This window comes from Myotis yumanensis, unplaced genomic scaffold (genome assembly GCF_028538775.1).
Source record: "Myotis yumanensis isolate MYYU_CA2020_CCGP unplaced genomic scaffold, mMyoYum1.0.hap1 SCAF_13, whole genome shotgun sequence".
Classification (NCBI taxonomy): domain Eukaryota; kingdom Metazoa; phylum Chordata; class Mammalia; order Chiroptera; family Vespertilionidae; genus Myotis; species Myotis yumanensis.
The window spans coordinates 23356532-23374572 of record NW_027223764.1 but is presented as its reverse complement, the minus strand read 5'-3'; the positions used below and the strand labels follow the sequence as shown (position 1 = coordinate 23374572).

General features: G+C 35.9%; 1 protein-coding gene across 3 annotated transcripts in view; it reads right to left on the bottom strand.

The window, feature by feature from the left end:
- Nucleotides 1-16667, bottom strand: part of LOC139021879 (protein FRA10AC1) — a 28251-nt gene extending 11584 nt beyond the window's left edge. The window contains exons 1-11 of one of the 3 annotated variants that reach the window (XM_070432684.1): nt 16478-16666; nt 16313-16382; nt 14146-14222; nt 12956-13051; nt 12783-12828; nt 10648-10724; nt 9497-9580; nt 8629-8713; nt 5018-5063; nt 2457-2570; nt 1334-1376 (exon numbers count right to left, since the gene is read on the bottom strand). In XM_070432684.1, the coding sequence (XP_070288785.1) occupies nt 1334-1376; nt 2457-2570; nt 5018-5063; nt 8629-8713; nt 9497-9580; nt 10648-10724; nt 12783-12828; nt 12956-13051; nt 14146-14222 (668 nt within the window). In that variant the 5' untranslated portion in view covers nt 16313-16382; nt 16478-16666. Of the gene's footprint in view, nt 1-1333; nt 1377-2456; nt 2571-5017; nt 5064-8628; nt 8714-9496; nt 9581-10647; nt 10725-12782; nt 12829-12955; nt 13052-14145; nt 14223-16312; nt 16383-16477 lie in introns of all 3 variants that reach the window. The other 2 variants (XM_070432685.1, XM_070432686.1) reach the window with 2 other exon arrangements.
- Nucleotides 16668-18041: the final 1374 nt, after the last annotated feature.

Here is an 18041-nt window from a genome sequence, read left to right as displayed (position 1 = left end):
AAGACAGTAATAATTTTTTACTTCTCATAAGAATCATTGCAAGTTTAAAACAAAGTTTGAAAGTTAAGGTCAAATAAAAGTCTTTGATATTGTTCAGTATCATTGATACTGAGGGAAAATAATGGTTTAGCCTATTCAAGTAATCTAAAAATTCTGCTAATTTTAAAAATTAAAAAAAAATTAATTATGTAGCCCTTGCCGGTTTGGCTCAGTGAATAGAGCGCTGGTCTATGGACTGAAGGGTCCGGGTTCAATTCTGGTCTAGGGCACATGCCCAGGTTGCGGGCTCAATCCTCAGTAGGGGGCATGCAGGAGGCAGATATTCAGTGATTCTCTCTCATCATTGATGTTTCTATCTCTCTCTCCCTCTCTCCCTTCCTTTCTGAAATCAATAAAAATCTATTTTTAAAAAAATATTAATTATGTAATATTTATTTTTAATATTTAATTGCTAAAATATTAGGTAGGGCACATTTATAATAGAGCTGATTTTAAAATTAATATACTAACTTTGATATTTTATAAAATTGTAGAATATTACTCTTAGACTTTCAATTGTTATTCAGAACATGAGGCCTGACCACCACAATCCTGAGAGGTCACACTGATTTTGTCTGAACATCTTCAATGCCAGGGACTCCACTATGTTTAACTTACCATATGCCAGGCACTGTGTCAAGCACTTTACATGCACTTTCATGTAATCCCCATAATAACCTTAGTATCCTAATTTTTAGAGGTGATAAAATTGAGTCTTGCAGACGTTAAGTAGCGTGCTCGTGAAGATGACTAGAAAGTGGAGTAGCTGAGAGGAATACACAGGGGACTGATTTCAAAGCCCATGATCTTACATCGACTGCACATTGCAGAATACTGATAGCCCTCCCCTACTCAATATGCAGACACATTCTAGTTCATTCGGTAGAAACCTGATTTTAACATAGAGGTTTATAATCCTTTGCTATGAATGACAAACTCCAATTAAAACACAGTTTAAATGAGACATAAGAATCACATTATGAAGATCTGCTTTATAATACAGTTTCTAAGAATATCATGGTATCTGAACATTGAATCCAAACTAAAAATTCTAGGATCTATCTACCATCCTGCACAAGCCTTCACATTTAAAACTGGTTGGCTAGATTAAGGCACCACGAATTTCCATTCCAGTTCTCTCGTTTATGTGGCCATAAAGTGATGCCGACATTCTATGTAATCAACTAATTAAACCATCACCCCTTCAAATCTACATTTAAACATTCAGTGCAGATAAGTGACTATGTCCAAAACTACTAAACCTTAAAAATAGTATTTTAAAAGATCATATTACCTGTGATGAAAATTTAATTTAAAGGAACATTCTTGGCATAATCCTAAAAAAGGGAAAAAAGTCACACTGCTGAATGTGAATAACTGCACTGCTACTCTACCTTGAGTATCATAAATTCTCATTTTCCCTTATATTGTTTACGATGAGAGGAAACAAATAATCTGAAAAAGCAATACAATTCTTTCCATATTATATATATAATAAAAATAATATTAGAATGCTTGAGGAATTGAAATTCTAACATTACTTCAGAAAAATGCACCCTCAATTTATTCTAAAAGCAATAGGCAGCATTAATGTGTATCTCACATCAAAGATATCTGATAACAATAGTGAAATGCTCTAGGAGTTTTCAAATGGAAGAGGGCTGTTCAAAAAGTTCTACAATTGTGGCCTCCTGTTTTGTCTTCACCTCAGTTCAGACTAGTTGACTTTTCCTCATGAGCAAGCACTTTTAGGAGGAACTCAGAAACCAGTCTGTACTGGTGCGCATTCGGTAGCATACGGGGAAATTTATGACTTCTTTCTGGAGTACGCAGAACACTCTGAAGGCACATTATTTAGGTCCTAGAGAAGGCTGCTGATATGATGAAGAGAAGCTGACATAATACCAGCTTAGGGGGGAAAAAAGAATGAATAATAGATTCTAAAACATGCATATTAAGAGAAACTACTATATTCTGGGGGTAACCCTAAGCTTTTAAGACTGATATAAAGAACAATTATGCCTTCCTAAAGCTTTTTCTTTATTGACACAAAGAGTGTATTTATTATTACCCGCACCACAACAATAGCTATCAGCTAATGTGAGATTGTACACTGCCTTTTCTGATACTATGCATGGCACTCTGCATTGGTGACATTCTCAAGTTAATGGGAAGAGGTCTTCACTTTACCAATGGCATTACATTTAACATTAGAACTGTTTCACCCAAATGCCACCAGATTGCTGAGAATACAAAACTGTTTGGCTCAAACACTGACTTTGGGAAGCTCTGAGAAAAAGGGCACTTACAGGAAGAAACATTAAAATTTTGAATTGAGTCTTAAATTAGTCCATATATTTTAAAATCTAAATTATTAGATAAACTTTGAAGAAATGAATCCTCTAGAGTCAACTTACTTAATTTAACAAGTGCATTTCTCTTTTCACCATGCTCGTTATAACCAAAATTAACTTCCCAACTCTTTAAGTTGTCTTTTTTATCACAGTATTTATTTCCACAGAAAAACTGGCCTGCAAAAAAGGAAGGAATTATTAACTATGATAGTTGTGACAATATTCTATCTAATCTGGTATCATTGCTGAAATTTACTCTTAACATACATAAATTCTTAGTTCTACAAAGCAGCATTAATAAGCAACTGACCACAATAATTATAGTATGTTCAACAAATGTGTATACAAGTATAAATTTAAAAAGCTGAAAGAACTGTTTTTAAAAAAATCAGTCCTAGCTGGTTTGGCTCAGTGGATAGAGCACTGGCCTGGGGACTGACGGGTCCCAGGTTCGATTCCAGTCAAAGGCACATGCCCGGGTTGCGGGCTCGATCCCCAGTAGGGGACATGCAGGAGGCAGTAAGTATTCACCAGTTGATATTTAACTTTATAGTTAAACCTTTAACTCTAAACATTTTAACTCTCTCTTCCTCTCCCTTCCTCTCTGAAATCAGTAAAATATATATATTTTTTAAAATTAGTCACAGCCATGGGCAGTGTGGCTCAGCTGGTTGGAGTGTCTTCCCATGCACCAAAAGGTTGTGGGTTTAATTCCCAGTCAGGGCACATACCGAGGTTGTGGGTCCAATCACCAGTTGGGGTGCGTGTGGCAGGCAACAGATCAATATTTCTCTCTCCAAAATCAATTTTTAAAAATTGATTTAAAAAAATCAGTCACAGAATTTTTGCTCAATAGATAGACTGTTTATATTTACAGAGAGAGTTTTAGTGTCCCTGTTAGGGAATCTTATACTTTGGAAAATGGTAATACTGAAAGAGTATATATACTCACTAATACCCTAAAAGAATAAATATATTTTCCAAAGTACATGCACATACATCTGGGTGAATCCTTTTCAATATTTAATAATATCATTACAATTGATATTTTTAAGTATTAACATAATGGCATTTATTTTAGGTATCAGCATAAAATGGCATTAAAAGCATATTTAAAAATCCTAGCACTTTGAAATGAAGTAGACAGAATAAGTAATCAAATCCAATGCTCTAAATTTTAGAATCACTTGACACTAAAATCAATACCACATTATCATATCCATTGTACATTAAAACCTTCTGCAAAAAAGAACTAATACTGATGATCCAAGAGAGGGAAGGCAGAAACTCAAGAAATATTAACTTAGACAGAAAAAAAAAAACCAAGATCAAACTTTTATTTGTACAAACAAATAAAAACTTGTATCTTAATAATTGGCACCAGCAGGAACCTGAACTTTTCATAAAAATTAAATTACCAAAATGAATTTTGAAAATTATCAATCCAAAAGGCTGATAACTTTTCTAAATTGGCATTTTTACTTATTTCAAAAGAATACTTTATTCTGTACATGTTCAGTAATGGTTCTATTGTTAAAACAGCAACAAAAATTGTACCTTTATAAATCATAGCAAAAGCATTCTCTCCCCTTCCCAACTAATCTTTTCTTCAGTTAATTTAATTTCAAGAATGTCCATCAGGTTTTAAAAAGCAGCATTATGTACCATCATCTGAAAATTCTATTCAATGAAAGTACAAACATTTTTAAATGTGATAGACATTTCAATATATCTCATTGTTTTAGGTGAAAACAAACTAAAATGTGGTATCAAGAAAAGCTTAAAAAGCTTTAAACTTAATTCCTACTGCTTAATTGCGTGTCCAATTTCACACCTGTCATAGACATTCAAATTTATAGAAGATGTATATAAACCACTTTGATGGCATAAACGTTTACTCACTTAAAATGTAACCTTTATGTTCAGTTATAAATTTTTTAAGTCATTAACTTAAAATTATTTCCTAAATGCTCCTCTGAAGTTTTCAGAGCATTAACATTAATTTTTATTGGAATTAAAAATGCAATTATCGATAAAGAGAGAATTTTATAGCATGACAGTGTAGCGATATTAAGTATTCAGAAAAATTTTGTGAATAGATTACAACAATGCATGAAAAAAGCATTTACTGACTGTCTACCAAATGTCTGTTCTTTTGTTGTAAGAGTAAATATTTGGGCTCAATCTTAGTGACTCCCCAAAAGAATAACTAGCCTGTCCAAAAATTTTATTAGGCTCAAAGTGATATTTAATTTCTACTTTCAAAATGTTGATTTGATTGGAATACAGTAATACCAACTCATTATTCCAAAAATTGACAAAGAGAAAAAGTCAAGTATTCACCAGTTGATATTTAACTTTAGAGTTAAATCTTTAACTCTAAACATTTTCTACTTATCCTCAATTGAATATTCTAAAAGCAAAAATTCTAAAGGTAAAAATCTAAAGCATTAATTATTTTGACCTCTGCTAGTAATACATGAGTATACCTTCTTTAATTTTATTTTTGTGGGTAATTATTCACTGTATACATTAGGAATAATCTTACCCAATGACTTCAACTCAATAATATAACAAAATAACCTTATCGTATTAAAATATACAATTTTAAAGAAAAGAATTACCTTTTCCTGAAATTACTTCTTTTTCTACTCTCCACCTAAATCCAAACTGACAAGAAAAAACATTACATTTATGCCAGAGTAAATTGAAACATTATTTAAATTGTATATAAATCTAAACCCAGAGCCAACAATTGACATAATGACATTTATTAACCTAAAAATAAAACTAATTCCCATTATCATAGCTTTTTCTCTCCTTATAAGATTCCAGGTACTTAAAAATACATTTGAACAATTACCAATTTATCTATTTAGGAACAATCTTCTTTACTTTTAAAAGTTACAGATGCCAGGCCAAAAGATATCTAAATTAATTATATCTGTGTGTATAGATAGATAGATAGGTATCTCCTATGACCGACAGAAAACAGAAAAAGAGGTTATGGTACAGTAAAGAAGCAGTATACTGCAGTGCAAACGTGTGCAGCTTTTGGAGTCACACTGTTTAGGTTTACTTCTTAGCTCTACCACTTAACAGCTATTTAATCTACTTGTTCCTGTTTCCTCATTTGTAAAGTAGAAGTAATAAAAGTGTCTACCTCTTTGGGTTAAGAGGTTTAAATAATACATATAAAGTAGTTAGAATTGTACCTGGTATATATTATACCACTGGTTAGCTCACTATGGCCCAAAGGCCTGCTGCCTATTGTTATAAAGTTTTACTGAAACACAACCACACCATTCATTCATATGGCTCTTTTCCCACTACAACAGTATAGTCATAAACAGGAAAGAGTAATGGTACCAGTCTGGAGCCCTAAAGCAGAAAGATGTTAAACTTTCCTCCAGGTTCCTAAACACAACTTTGTTTTTTGACTAAAAATGGATTTTTCTCCACTGCCTTTTAAGATCTTTCACATTCATAAGCTAATTTACCATGACCTTGGGAAAGTAACTTAACTTCTCAGCCTCGTCTATTTCCTTATCATAAAAATCCTAATCTCACAGGTTGTTGTATTATTTTTTTAAATCATCTATTATTTGAATTAGGCAATTTTGTTGTTGTTGTTTGTTAATCCTCACCTGAGGATATTTTCTCCATTGATTTCCAGAGAGAGTGGAAGGAAGGGGGAGAGATAGAGAAACATCGATGTGAGAGACACACATCAATTGGTTGCCTGCCCTGACCCAGGGATGCAGCCTGCAACCCAGGTACATGCCCTTGACCAGAATGAAATCCGAGACCCTTCAGTCAGTGGGCCAATGCTCCAACCACTGAGCCAAACCGGCTAAGGCAGGCAATTTTGTATTTCAAGTAAAAATGAGGGCACAACATCTTTCAAAATATTCTGATTAAAACCCAAAGAAAATAGTATCTTCCCAGTCCAAGAAAAGAGAAATAAAAAGTTCGAAATAACTTTATTTTTAAACCCACACATGTATGTGAGGATTGCTTTCCATCCAACATATATTGGGATGTCTACTGAAGCACAAATGTGTAATGTATTAGTTTCCAAACTTTTTCTTTCATTCATTAATCTATTCAACAAGTAATTATTAAGCAACTACTTATTGGGCTTAGCACTCTACTGAGGATAGAGAATGATTATTAAAAGTGTCTATCACCATGAAGGTGACAATTGCAAATTTCCTCATATGAAAGATTTAGAGGTTTTGTCTCGATATGTTTTTACATTCTTTCCTGAAGATATAAATTTTCCTGCTGATACATTGGATTAAACACTGGAGTTACTCAGGGCTTGGTGCTGAGCCTCTTCTTCTCACTCTACCTTCTAGCACAAAGTGCTCACACATGCAAGCAATAAGAGAAAAGGATCCTAACTTCCTGACAACTCAAGGTTCGATGCCATCTGCTTGGACTGAATTTCTAGTTCATTTATGCCAATGTTCTTTGGGAATGCTTGTTGTTCTCAGCTAAATCTAATCCTCACTGATGCAATGATCTAACCAAATTCTCAATGATGAAAGGAAAGAAGCAACAAAGAAGGAAATGGAGGTGTGGGACAAAGGTTGGAATTCACTAAAAATACCCTAACTACTATATATGGTAGGCACTGAGCTAGGAGCTGGTTAATTAAAAAACGAATAAAACACTGTCTTTGGGTAAATAAAACTGTGAGGAAATGCATTCTAGCAAAGAAATCAAAAGTACTACTCTGTCTCCAACACCTCAAACATGGTATGCCAAAACAGTCATTATCCTCCCCCCAAAAAAGATACCTTCCTATGTGTGGGGCAAAGGGTAGATGGGAAATCTCTGTATCTTCCCCTCATTTTGGCTAACTTAAAACTGCTCTAAAAAAAAATAAAGTCTTATTTTTTTAAAAAGATCCCTCTCCCTCCATATTTCCTATTTCTCTAGTATTCACACTCAAAACATGCGAGTCCTATCTGATTTCTTTTTGCACTAACCCTTGTTCTTACTATTCATCATGTTCTAATAGGAAAATATAATTTGTTTTAAGATTATCCTCTCTAAAATATGATTTCCAGTAATATACTGTGGAGAATACAAATATTTAATTATTTACTAAGTATACATTCTTCCCTTAACTGGACTATAGGTTTGGTATTTTATTTTATTTTTTTGAAGGGCAGACACCATGTGTTAATCCACAATACCCAGCCTAGTCCTCAATAATAAATGCTGAAAAACAATCAACAAATGAGTCACGGTCGAAAACGCTGCTTCATTATGTGCTGTTAGAAAGACCTATGTTTCACATTCAACTTGAAGTGTAGAAACTTTCAAGAAACTCCAACTGCTGTGGTGCTTTTGGATTCGATATGGCAATAACTAGTACAGAAATGAGAGTAATTCACATGAAACTGAGGAAGTCTTTGGGACACACCAAGTGCATAGGTTATAAAATAGACACTGCTATTATCTATAAGAATATTGTGAAGCAACCGACATGTTAAAGGCGCTACTGAAAAATTAACCAACCACGGTTCTGAGATCTAACTATTTAAATGAAACCAAAATCCTTATAATAAATTTAAGACAGCTTTTTAAACAGGTTGTCTTTCTTTATATAAATGTATACAATCCAAACATATAGATTTATGCAACATTCCCTCCCCTGCCATTTCAAATTGAGATCATATGTCCTTGGGTCACCTTCTCTAGCTACAAATGTGAAATATGAGATAGGAATAAAAATCCCTTTAATATTAACTAAAATAAGATGTAAAGTGAGAATGAAAATCTGCCATTACTAATTAGCTGATTAATTTTACTGGAATAGACATTTCTGTAACAAAAGATGAGCATCTGCCTCTTTATAAATGCTAATCAATTTGGAAAAAACAGTCAATTTCATCTGTGAAACAAGACATCATTCTGCAGTGTCAAATTATTCATTATAATCACGAGAGGCTCTAGAGTCAATATGAAAACAGGATCCAGTAGCCACACGTGTTTAATTTTAGACTTGTTTGCCTCAGCTCACAAAGAAGCACCCTTGACTAAGAGACCCTTTGTAAGTTCCACAGCTGCAGAGTTAAATGGTCCAAATGATACTTTGTAGGTACAGGGCACTTTAGACTAGAATCTCATCTTTAAAAGAATGAGGGGGTAAGACAGTATAATAAAAAGTAACGCTCTACTTTTATAAGAACCTTCTTATAGAAATATTTGGAAGGCATACCTTATTGTCTTTGTATCTACTGAGATCTGCTATGCAGTATTCCTTGAATAATTTATCATAGTATTTCTTTGCAAGTCTTTTCTCCCTAGATTCATAAAAATATATAAATCTTCTTTTAGAAATTTAACCATAGTGTGCTACTTGGAAGCAATGTCAAATAAATAATGCATATAATATAAATATTAATGTTATAAAAGAGGCCTATTACTTACACGTGCATAGAATTCTGAATATGAACTATTATAACTGCTCTTTCAGGAAGGGAATCTAGAAGACTGACAGTCAGACATGAGAAAGAGCCTTACTTAACTTCACTTTTTAGCCTTTGTAATGTTTGGATTTTTAGGACCATTTTCAGGTATTACTTTTTTTCCAAAATATTTTAAAATTTTAAAAAGAAGCATTTTACAGGGCAACAAAATCATTTCTTAAATGTTTTTCTTTGCCGAACCGGTTTGGCTCAGTGGATAGAGCGTCAGCCTGCGGACTCAAGGGTCCCAGGTTCGATTCCGGTCAAGGGCATGTACCTTGGTTGCAGGCACATCCCAGTACGGAGTGTGCAGGAGGCAGCTGATCGATGTTTCTCTCTCATCGATGTTTCTAACTCTCTATCTCTCTCCCTTCCTCTCTGTAAAAAATCAATAAAATATATTTAAAAAAAAAAAAAAGTTTTTCTTTTTTTTTTTTTTTAAGACAAACTCAAGCAATGAGAAGTCATTTAAAATTGGTAAAAGTTACCAAAAGAACCAAACTAGATTCAGTAACCTGAAGCATGGTTTTATGTCCTCAATTCATATTTGTTCTATGCAGGGTAAGAGAGACAGAACAAAAGCATTTGATGCATTATGTGTGAGATGACTAAAATTACCAATTCATGTCCACTTCGTCCTCCTCATTCCAGAGGAATCTATGATTTTCTCGTATAACATCCATGTCGGTCTTGTCATTTTCCCTGGAAAATAAAACTATTTCAATCTAATATAAACACTGAATTAGTCAAATTTAGGAGATTAAACAGTTTGTGAGGCTTTTGAAGACCTAAATAAAAATAAAACAAAGATAAAGACAGTTTTATGTGTATGCATATATGTACATATATTTGTAAAAATTATTTCAGTACTTTTCAAATGCACTATAAAGGGTGCTACTACAGAAGCAATTTAAATGGATAAGAAACTCATGCATCTCTGGCACTGATTGCAATTATACACATGGTGCTAAATAACCAAAGCTAGAATGAGAAATCTGAGTAAACATTAAGTGGACAAGGGAAAATGTATGAAAAGAACTTTCAGAAAATAAAAAAATGTCAACAACACTACCCTACTGAGATCTAGTTTTAAAATTATATGAAGAGTTTTCCATTCCTCATTTTACTATAGCTTCCTAGGAAGACAGTAAGGAAGAGAGTTGAAGGGTATAATTTTTCCGGATGCTAACAGTATAGGTTTGTAAAACAAGGGATTGTAGGGGAGTACAGGCCAAACTGAGAGGGAGGTAAGTTTGGGATAGATGATATGGTATAAAGTGTTTTAGGGGTCTCCCAATTCAGAAAATTAAGTCAGAGGGAAAAACCCATACAAAACCAAGAGGCTCTCAAGTGAAGAGCCCCAAATATAGGAAGCAATTTCACGTGTGGGAAATATTAGAGTGAGGTTTCTTGTTTTCCCTACCTTTAACAAAGCAATCCTAAACATTGAGGTTTAAAAAGTTCAAAGATCCTCAAAAAAACCAAAAACCTGCATAATCAGGTACATGTGTATTCCTCACAATCTGTTATTGCCAGGGGCAGATCTAGCTCTGCAGGCTACCTGTTACTAGAAAAATGGGGTTCATGAGAAGCTACTTAGCTAGATGCTATGGATGGTCTCTCCACTTTATGATACAACAGAGGAAAGCAGAGGAAAATTATAGAATGGAAACAGAGGAAACCTATAGAACCAGTAGACATAGTAGCTATGGGACTTTAAAAGATCCCCACTCTCCCCTCTAATTCTATGTAAACTTCATGACACTTACCCCAATCGCCTGAAATCTTCTTTTTTGCCACCATAATATAAAATATAGTCATTTACAAACTTTGCATGCCTTTGATACTGAAATGCAAAAAATTAAGGATTTTATTTAAGAGTTGTTTTTTGTCCATGACATATTAGTGAGTAGAAATAAAAAGCATAGTATGCTTTTTTAATATGTAAATATATACTATACAATGCTTATAAACTCAGATAGAAAAAGGTAAATATTAGACTATTACATATGAACATTATAGAAAACAGGGACTTTCACTTTCTACTGAATACTGTTTATATTGTTTTAAACTTTTCTCCAGCACATACTACTCATGATAAAACATATCTCTACTGGTGAGAAAGTTTCCTCTTCTATTGCTAAACTACATATAGCCTCACACCACCACTCATTTTACTCATCACAATATGAAAAATTGTAGTTAAGGAGTACAAAAATTAAAGGTAAGGAGAATTTACCTTTCACTATTATAAAATATAATTTAGCTATTTTAGTAATAATAAAACTTCTAAAAATAGAAGATGCAACTTCTATAATATTAGACCCTAACATTAGGCTTTCGAAAAACAGTAAATATAATAAATAAGATGTTATTTTTTATACCTTTTTTTAAAATATATATTTTTATTGATTTTTTACAGAGAGGAAGGGAGGGGGATAGAGAGTTAGAAACGCCGATGAGAGAGAAACATCGATCAGCTGCCTCCTGCACATCCCCTACTGGGGATGTGCCCGTAACCCAGGGACATGCCCTTGACCAGAATCAAACCCGGGACCCTTCAGTCCGCAGGCCAACGCTCTATCCACTGAGCAAAACCGGTCAGGGCTTTTATACCCTTTTTTAATATTCAAAGAACCCAGAGTTATGTTTATTTTTAGTGCAGTATAACAAGATATATGAGGTTAAAGCTTAATGGTACTCTCTAGAAGTGAACATACACATACAGATCTTACCGCATCTATAATACTATCTGTGACTACATCCTATTATATTAAAGACTAGAGGCCCAGTGCACAAAAATCTTGTGTGTGTGTGTGTGTGTGAATCCCTCTACGCCTGGCCTGCACCCTCTCACAGTTTAGGAGCCCTTGGGGGATGTCCCTGCAGGGAGCGGGCCTAAACTGTCAATTGGACATCCTTAGCATTGCTGCGGAGGGGGTAGAGGCTCCCACCACTGCCTCTGCATTGTGAGCCCAGCTTCTGGCTGAGGAGTACTCCCCCTGTGGACCACCAGGGGGCAGCTCCTGCATTAAGCGTCTCCCTCCTGGTGGTCAGTGCATGTCATAGCGACTGGTTGTTCTGCTGTTCAGTTGATTTGCATATTAGCCTTTTATTATATAGGATAGTGACTTAATTGATCAGAATGTGTTCTAATAGAGTATCAAATCAGAATATACTTCCAAAACTGGAAACAAAACAGTTAACATGTCAGAAAAGAAAAAAGAGAAGAGTAAAATATCTGGAGATATGGGTTCTAGCTCTTGGTCTCTCACTCATGGATCATGTGACCTTAGCAAGTCATTTAAATCTTTTAGAGCTAGGATCAGCAAACATTTTTTGTAAATATGTGGGCCATATGGTCTCTGTTGCAACTGCACAGTTCTGCCATTTTAGTATGAAAGAAGGCACAGATAACATCTAAATGAATGACCATAGCTATGGTTCTAAAAATCTATTTCCAAAACAGGTGGCAGGCAGAGCTTTTCTTCCAGGAAGATGGAGTAGACAAAGATATACTTTTAAATACTATTTTACAAAGACCTTAACTACCCAAGAAGGGGTAAGAACAGAATGAATTAAAATGAGACAGAAGACAAGCATAGTATAAAAATGAGAAATGTTGTGAGCATGGCAAAACAGGTTAGAAAAAATATTTGCAAGTTCATTAACTTTGTAAACATATTTTTGGAACATTGGGAATATGTTTTATTATTTTTGTCTCTCAATCTTTTTTATATACAATATTAGAAAAAAAAAGAACTGTACTCAAAAGGAGAAATGACAAAATTCAATAAGCACTTTAAAAGTAAAATATTTATCTGGCTTTATAAAATTTTATAAAATAAAAAAGATTTTAAAATATTCTATTTGTTCTAAAAACCTAGAAATATAAAAAGGATACGGCATCCATAGCTATGAGATGAAACCTTCTATTTCTTGCTTCTTCCCTGTTAAGACAAATTTTATTTTAAGCAAATTCCAATGTCTATATTCTAATTAATACATTTAAATCTTCAAGTCCCCGAGCTTACAAAAACATCTTAAAACAAAGTAATTTATGTTGAAATACTATACCTATCCAGCAATTCTTCTGCAACCTGTTTATGGACCACCTTCCCATGTTTTTCTTTCTGAAAGGGCTTTTGGAGCAGTAAATCATCTTCAGCGGTCCTGGTTTATTAAGAAAAATTATCAAGAGTTTATTTTTCTCAAAGGGTTTCTTGTTTCTTTTTAACTTCATTTGGAACATGTTTTAAAGAATTTAAGTCTTAACTTAAAAAGACTCACTGATCTTTAATGATACATTTTATGTTTCCTTACATGTCCTAATTAATATCTTAACTTTCTTTTATACCTATAAAATGGAGATGAAACTAACAAATGTATGAGTCCTGGTGTCTGACCCACAAGGTTCCTGGGTTCAAATTCTGGCTCTGTCATTCACTATCTTAATCTTAAATAAAACTAAGTTACTTAAGTTTTTTGTCCCACAATTTCCCTGTTTGTAAAGTAGAGATATCGAAGTTGTGGGGAACGGATAATATGAAAAAAAGGAGAAGATTATCTAACTAGATTTGCTCAAATTCTATTCTTACAAAGTAATATTTTTGAATGAAAAATCTCAAAAATGGAAAGCACCATAAAATGTAATTTGTTATCATTCTTTCTATTTTTTTGGTTATCCATGAAGACTTGAATACCCAACAAAAATATTCAGTCTCAATTAGTATGTCTAATATATTGCTCTCAGTATAAAATAATAAACCAATTTTTATAAGTTTGACTAATCAATCAGTCAACCACTCCTAAGTTACTAGATAAAATCAAGTTTCTAAGCACTAGAATCTGAAAACCACACCCCTAATAGCAATCCCACCAAGATGTACTAGCTTCCTTATAAGGCCCAGGCTTTATCTGCTGACAGAACTTGTCCCTTCCAAGTCAATAGAACTCCCATGAACGCCCCGACACTAAGCTTATTCTGAAGTAAAGCACTAGCAAAGGGACCACCAACCACGCCCCGTCTTAGCTATGACATCTGCAAGTAAAAAGTCCTTCCTCCCCTTCCACTTCCATAAATCCCTTCACAGCATAAACATTTTCTAATTTTTCACATAATTGTTCTCAAATCTTTAAACAAAAATTCATTCAGTAGAACATCGTTGTCTTCACCTACAAGCACAATTCAAAAACTTTCAATATTATTTCTTTATACTTCATCTCAATCTAGAAAGGATCCAAAACACAGCTCAATACAAAATTACCTTTTTTTCCTTTTGCTAGGTTCTCCACAGTGTTCATCATCACTAAAATCAGAGTCGTAGCCTCCATGACCATGCATCTGTAAAGCATAAAGTCAGTTACTAAGAACCTAAGTTGCTCACTATTCATGAAACAGAATAGTTCAAAAATAAATTATCTTTAAAAAAAACATGTTATCTTTAAAAGCCAAAATAGTTTAAAAGATTGTGGTGGATATATCACTGTCCCTGGGCTATCTGCACATCTAAAACTTCCATTCATTTTGAAATAACAGACTTACCCTTCAGAAAATGAATAAAAATTTTTCACCATTAGGCCAACGAAAGGCTAGTCTTTGACCCTTTTATTGAATACCAGGTCTAGAAGCTGCCATGTGACTGCATACAAGATTCAGCAATGCTTCACTTTCATTTAACTTGGAGTAATAACAGTTGCTGTGTATTTATCATCAACTTTGTTCCAGACATTATGCTAAGTACTTACTTACAAATACTGCTTCTAATTGCAAGTTAGGAACTAATATCTCCATTTTATAAAGAAATCAAGGACAAGTGACGTAAAGTATATCAATTATACAGAGCAAATAGGTGGCTAAGCTTACCTATTTGACTCTTAAGACCATGATTTCCACTACTCCAAATTGCATCTCTGGAATATGCTAATATTTTGATTATTATATTCCATTAGACTTACTGCATTTGTGAACAGTACATTATTTTTTTCCTTCCTTTCCTTAATCATCACTTGAGGACATGTTTATTGATTTAAGAGAAAAGTTGATGTGAGAGAGAAACATCAACCGGTTTGCCTTATGTATGGCTCAGTTGGGGAATCATCCTGTGCACTGAAGGGCTGCAGGTTCAATTCCTGCAGGCACATACCCAGGTTGGGGGTTCAATCCCTAGTCAGTGTGCATACCGGAGGCAACCCATTAATGTTTCTCTCTTCCTTCCTTTCTCTCTAAAAAGAACAACAAAAACACATATCCTCAGGTGATGGTTTAGGAAAATAAAAAAAGAGGAAAGAACTCTCTCTAAATTTCATTGCACTGGACCTAAGACAAAGTATGTTTCTAGTCCTGGGTCCCTTGAATAAATTACTTCATCTCTTTGGGCTTCATCTGCTAAATAAGGTGGCTGTATCACGTAATCCTTAAAGCCTATGATCTATTACAGTAGAGCCTTGGTTCTGGAACGTAATTCGTCCTGGAAGGCTGTTTGAAACCAAATCATTTTTCCCATTAGAAAAAATGTAAATTGAATTAATCCATTCCAGATTCCCAAAAGCCAAAAACCAAACAAAACGAAAATATTCACAGCACAATTTCCTGAGATGTAAACGTGAGGTTTAGCAGTAAACTGACTCACACTGGCACATTCTCTCCTTTGCTGCCTGAGAGACAGTGACTGATCATACAGGTATCAGCATGACTGAGAACCAACGTCTTGTTGGACAACAGAGAATTCTGGGTGAACAACCTGGTTGAGAACCTAACTGTTCGAGATGGAAGACGTTTCAGAACCGAGGTTTGACTATCTCCTATATTTCCACTTTCAAGTGTGGGTGTGTGGCTGAATACCTCTCTTCCGTCCCACCGAATCCTAGAGAGGAAGGCCCGAGCCAGGATGGAGAAGGTTATAAGGCAGCAGTTCCAGCTCTACCCTCACATCTGTCTTCACCTGGAGCACACCCTCTCTGTTATGTCAATTCCTTGCTCCACCTATCACATCTGTTCACGACATACCAGCCGCTCACTCCTTAAGTCCTCACTTCCTTCACATCTTGATGGGGAACAATGACTGGGTGCTGCATGTTCTGGGATCAGCCCACCAGCATTCAAATCCTGGCTCCGCACGTCTCATTTGTCTTCCTTCGAGCAGGTTCTGCACCCTGTGAGCCTCAGGGCCCCCATCTCTCAGTGAGGTTAGTGAAGAGGACCGGTTTCAGGGGACTGGAAATCGCATGACCACATGCAAAGGCTTCTAGAACAGTGTCTGGCACAGTAAAACCCGGTCCATGCTAACTATCAGTACCATCGTCATCGAGTTCCCACACCCCAGGACACCACCTCCGACCCGGTCCCCTCTCCCATTTCTTTTTCTCTCTGGCCGCTTCATCCATCCCATACCCATCTCCACTCAGCGGTTGCACTAAAATGCTGTCACTCACTTCAGGCAACGAATAAACGGTCAAGGGCCGACAGAAGTTCGAGAAAGGAGACGCCGGCTCTCTCCAGAATCTATCAAAAGGAAAAACAATAATCAACTTTTGCATGGGAGGTGCAAGTTCGAGGTCCTTCTCCCCAACGCCCAATGCACTCGCGGCCCTTCTTACACACTCCTTCCCCGCCTCCCAGCGCTGCCGAGTTCGCCCGCAGAGTCGTCGTTTTCTGCTTCCTGGGCGGCTGCAGCGACGACCCACGGCCTGAACGAGCTGCTGCAGGGCCACTGCCGTCCGGCTCAGCCGCGCAGCTCCGCCGCCGCCGCCGCCGCCGCCGCCGCCGCCACCCGCTCCCCTCCTCTCCCTACGGGTCCCGAGAGGGCGGTGCTTCCGGCCCGGCTCGGACGCGTGTCACACCTAAATGGCACCGTCCCCGGGAGGAGCCGAACTTGTGCTACAGCCAGAAGCGTCCCGGGAAACAAAGGCGGCGGAAGAACAGGGCTGGAAGGGGAGGCAGAGGCTCCCTGCGGTCTCGAAGTCGCAGCCCTCGGGTGGTGGTGGTCGGTTTTTTTTGTGCTTCTTTCCCTTCCCCCCTCGAGAATACTGTGTGGCACTGCTCTCACTAAGTCCACACGCCTCATTTGAAAATATGTTTTGTTTTAGAAAAAATCCTGCCTAAATATCACCTGCTGTCCGCTTTCTAGTAACCTTAGTAACGCCTCCTCGGAGCATCCTTGCTGAGCTGCTCAGTCTCTGATCTGCTTTCTTCCTTCTCCCCTACCCGCCCCCTCCAACCCCCGCGCCCAATAAAACCGTTCTCATAATTAGAACAAAAATAGCTGTCCATCGTTTTACCACCCACACAATAGATACCATTCCAAATGCAGTGCTGGTGGCAGGGGAGCTCATAAAAATGTGAGGAAAGGATGAATAGGGAATAGGGGAGATTTTAGAGGATTGCAGCTTCTCTGCAGACAAGGACCTCAGATAAGCGATCTGGCACATGTGAAAAGAGGTCCAAAATAGGAGAGATAGAGAGAGAGAGAATATGAAGGAAAGGGAGGAGTGAGGGAGGAAGGAAAAGAAATTATTTTAGGCTCCACCAGGTCCTCGCTGTGTTTTACCTCTTCTACTTTATGATTCTTCATTCTGCTTTGTAGCCTAGTCACTGGATTAATGTGTCTCCCTCTGGCTGGTGCTATTCATCTTTGCTTCCTCCTCAGTACCCAACACGGGTCCTTGGAAAACACAAGCAGTAATTAAATATTTGTTGAATTGAACTGGCACACTACTGAGTTTAGAGAAAATTTTGGCACTTAATACACACTCATTATTTTATATCTTTTACACTACACAATAGATAATATGCTTATTGGTTCAAGGCCCCCTTTTATCACTAAATTAAGAAATACCCTGCCTTGCCAATGCATTGACTATGATCTTAAAAATTTGTTAAGTTAAATTACTGTAAATTCAGTTACTTCAAAATGTAATCTGATTATAGATCAATTAAAATGTTTATTCAAAAACTTTAAAGCAATAGAAAGTTTCGAAATTTACCATTATACCATATTGAATTATTTTGTCAAGCAGTTCCATTTTTAGTAAATATCTAAAAATATATATTTTGTTCTTTTACTTATTATCAATAAAATCAAACAATTTACTTTCTACCAATATTTGACATTAAATAGCATTTTCCTCCAGTTCTTAGAATATTTTTGTCTGTTGCTTCATT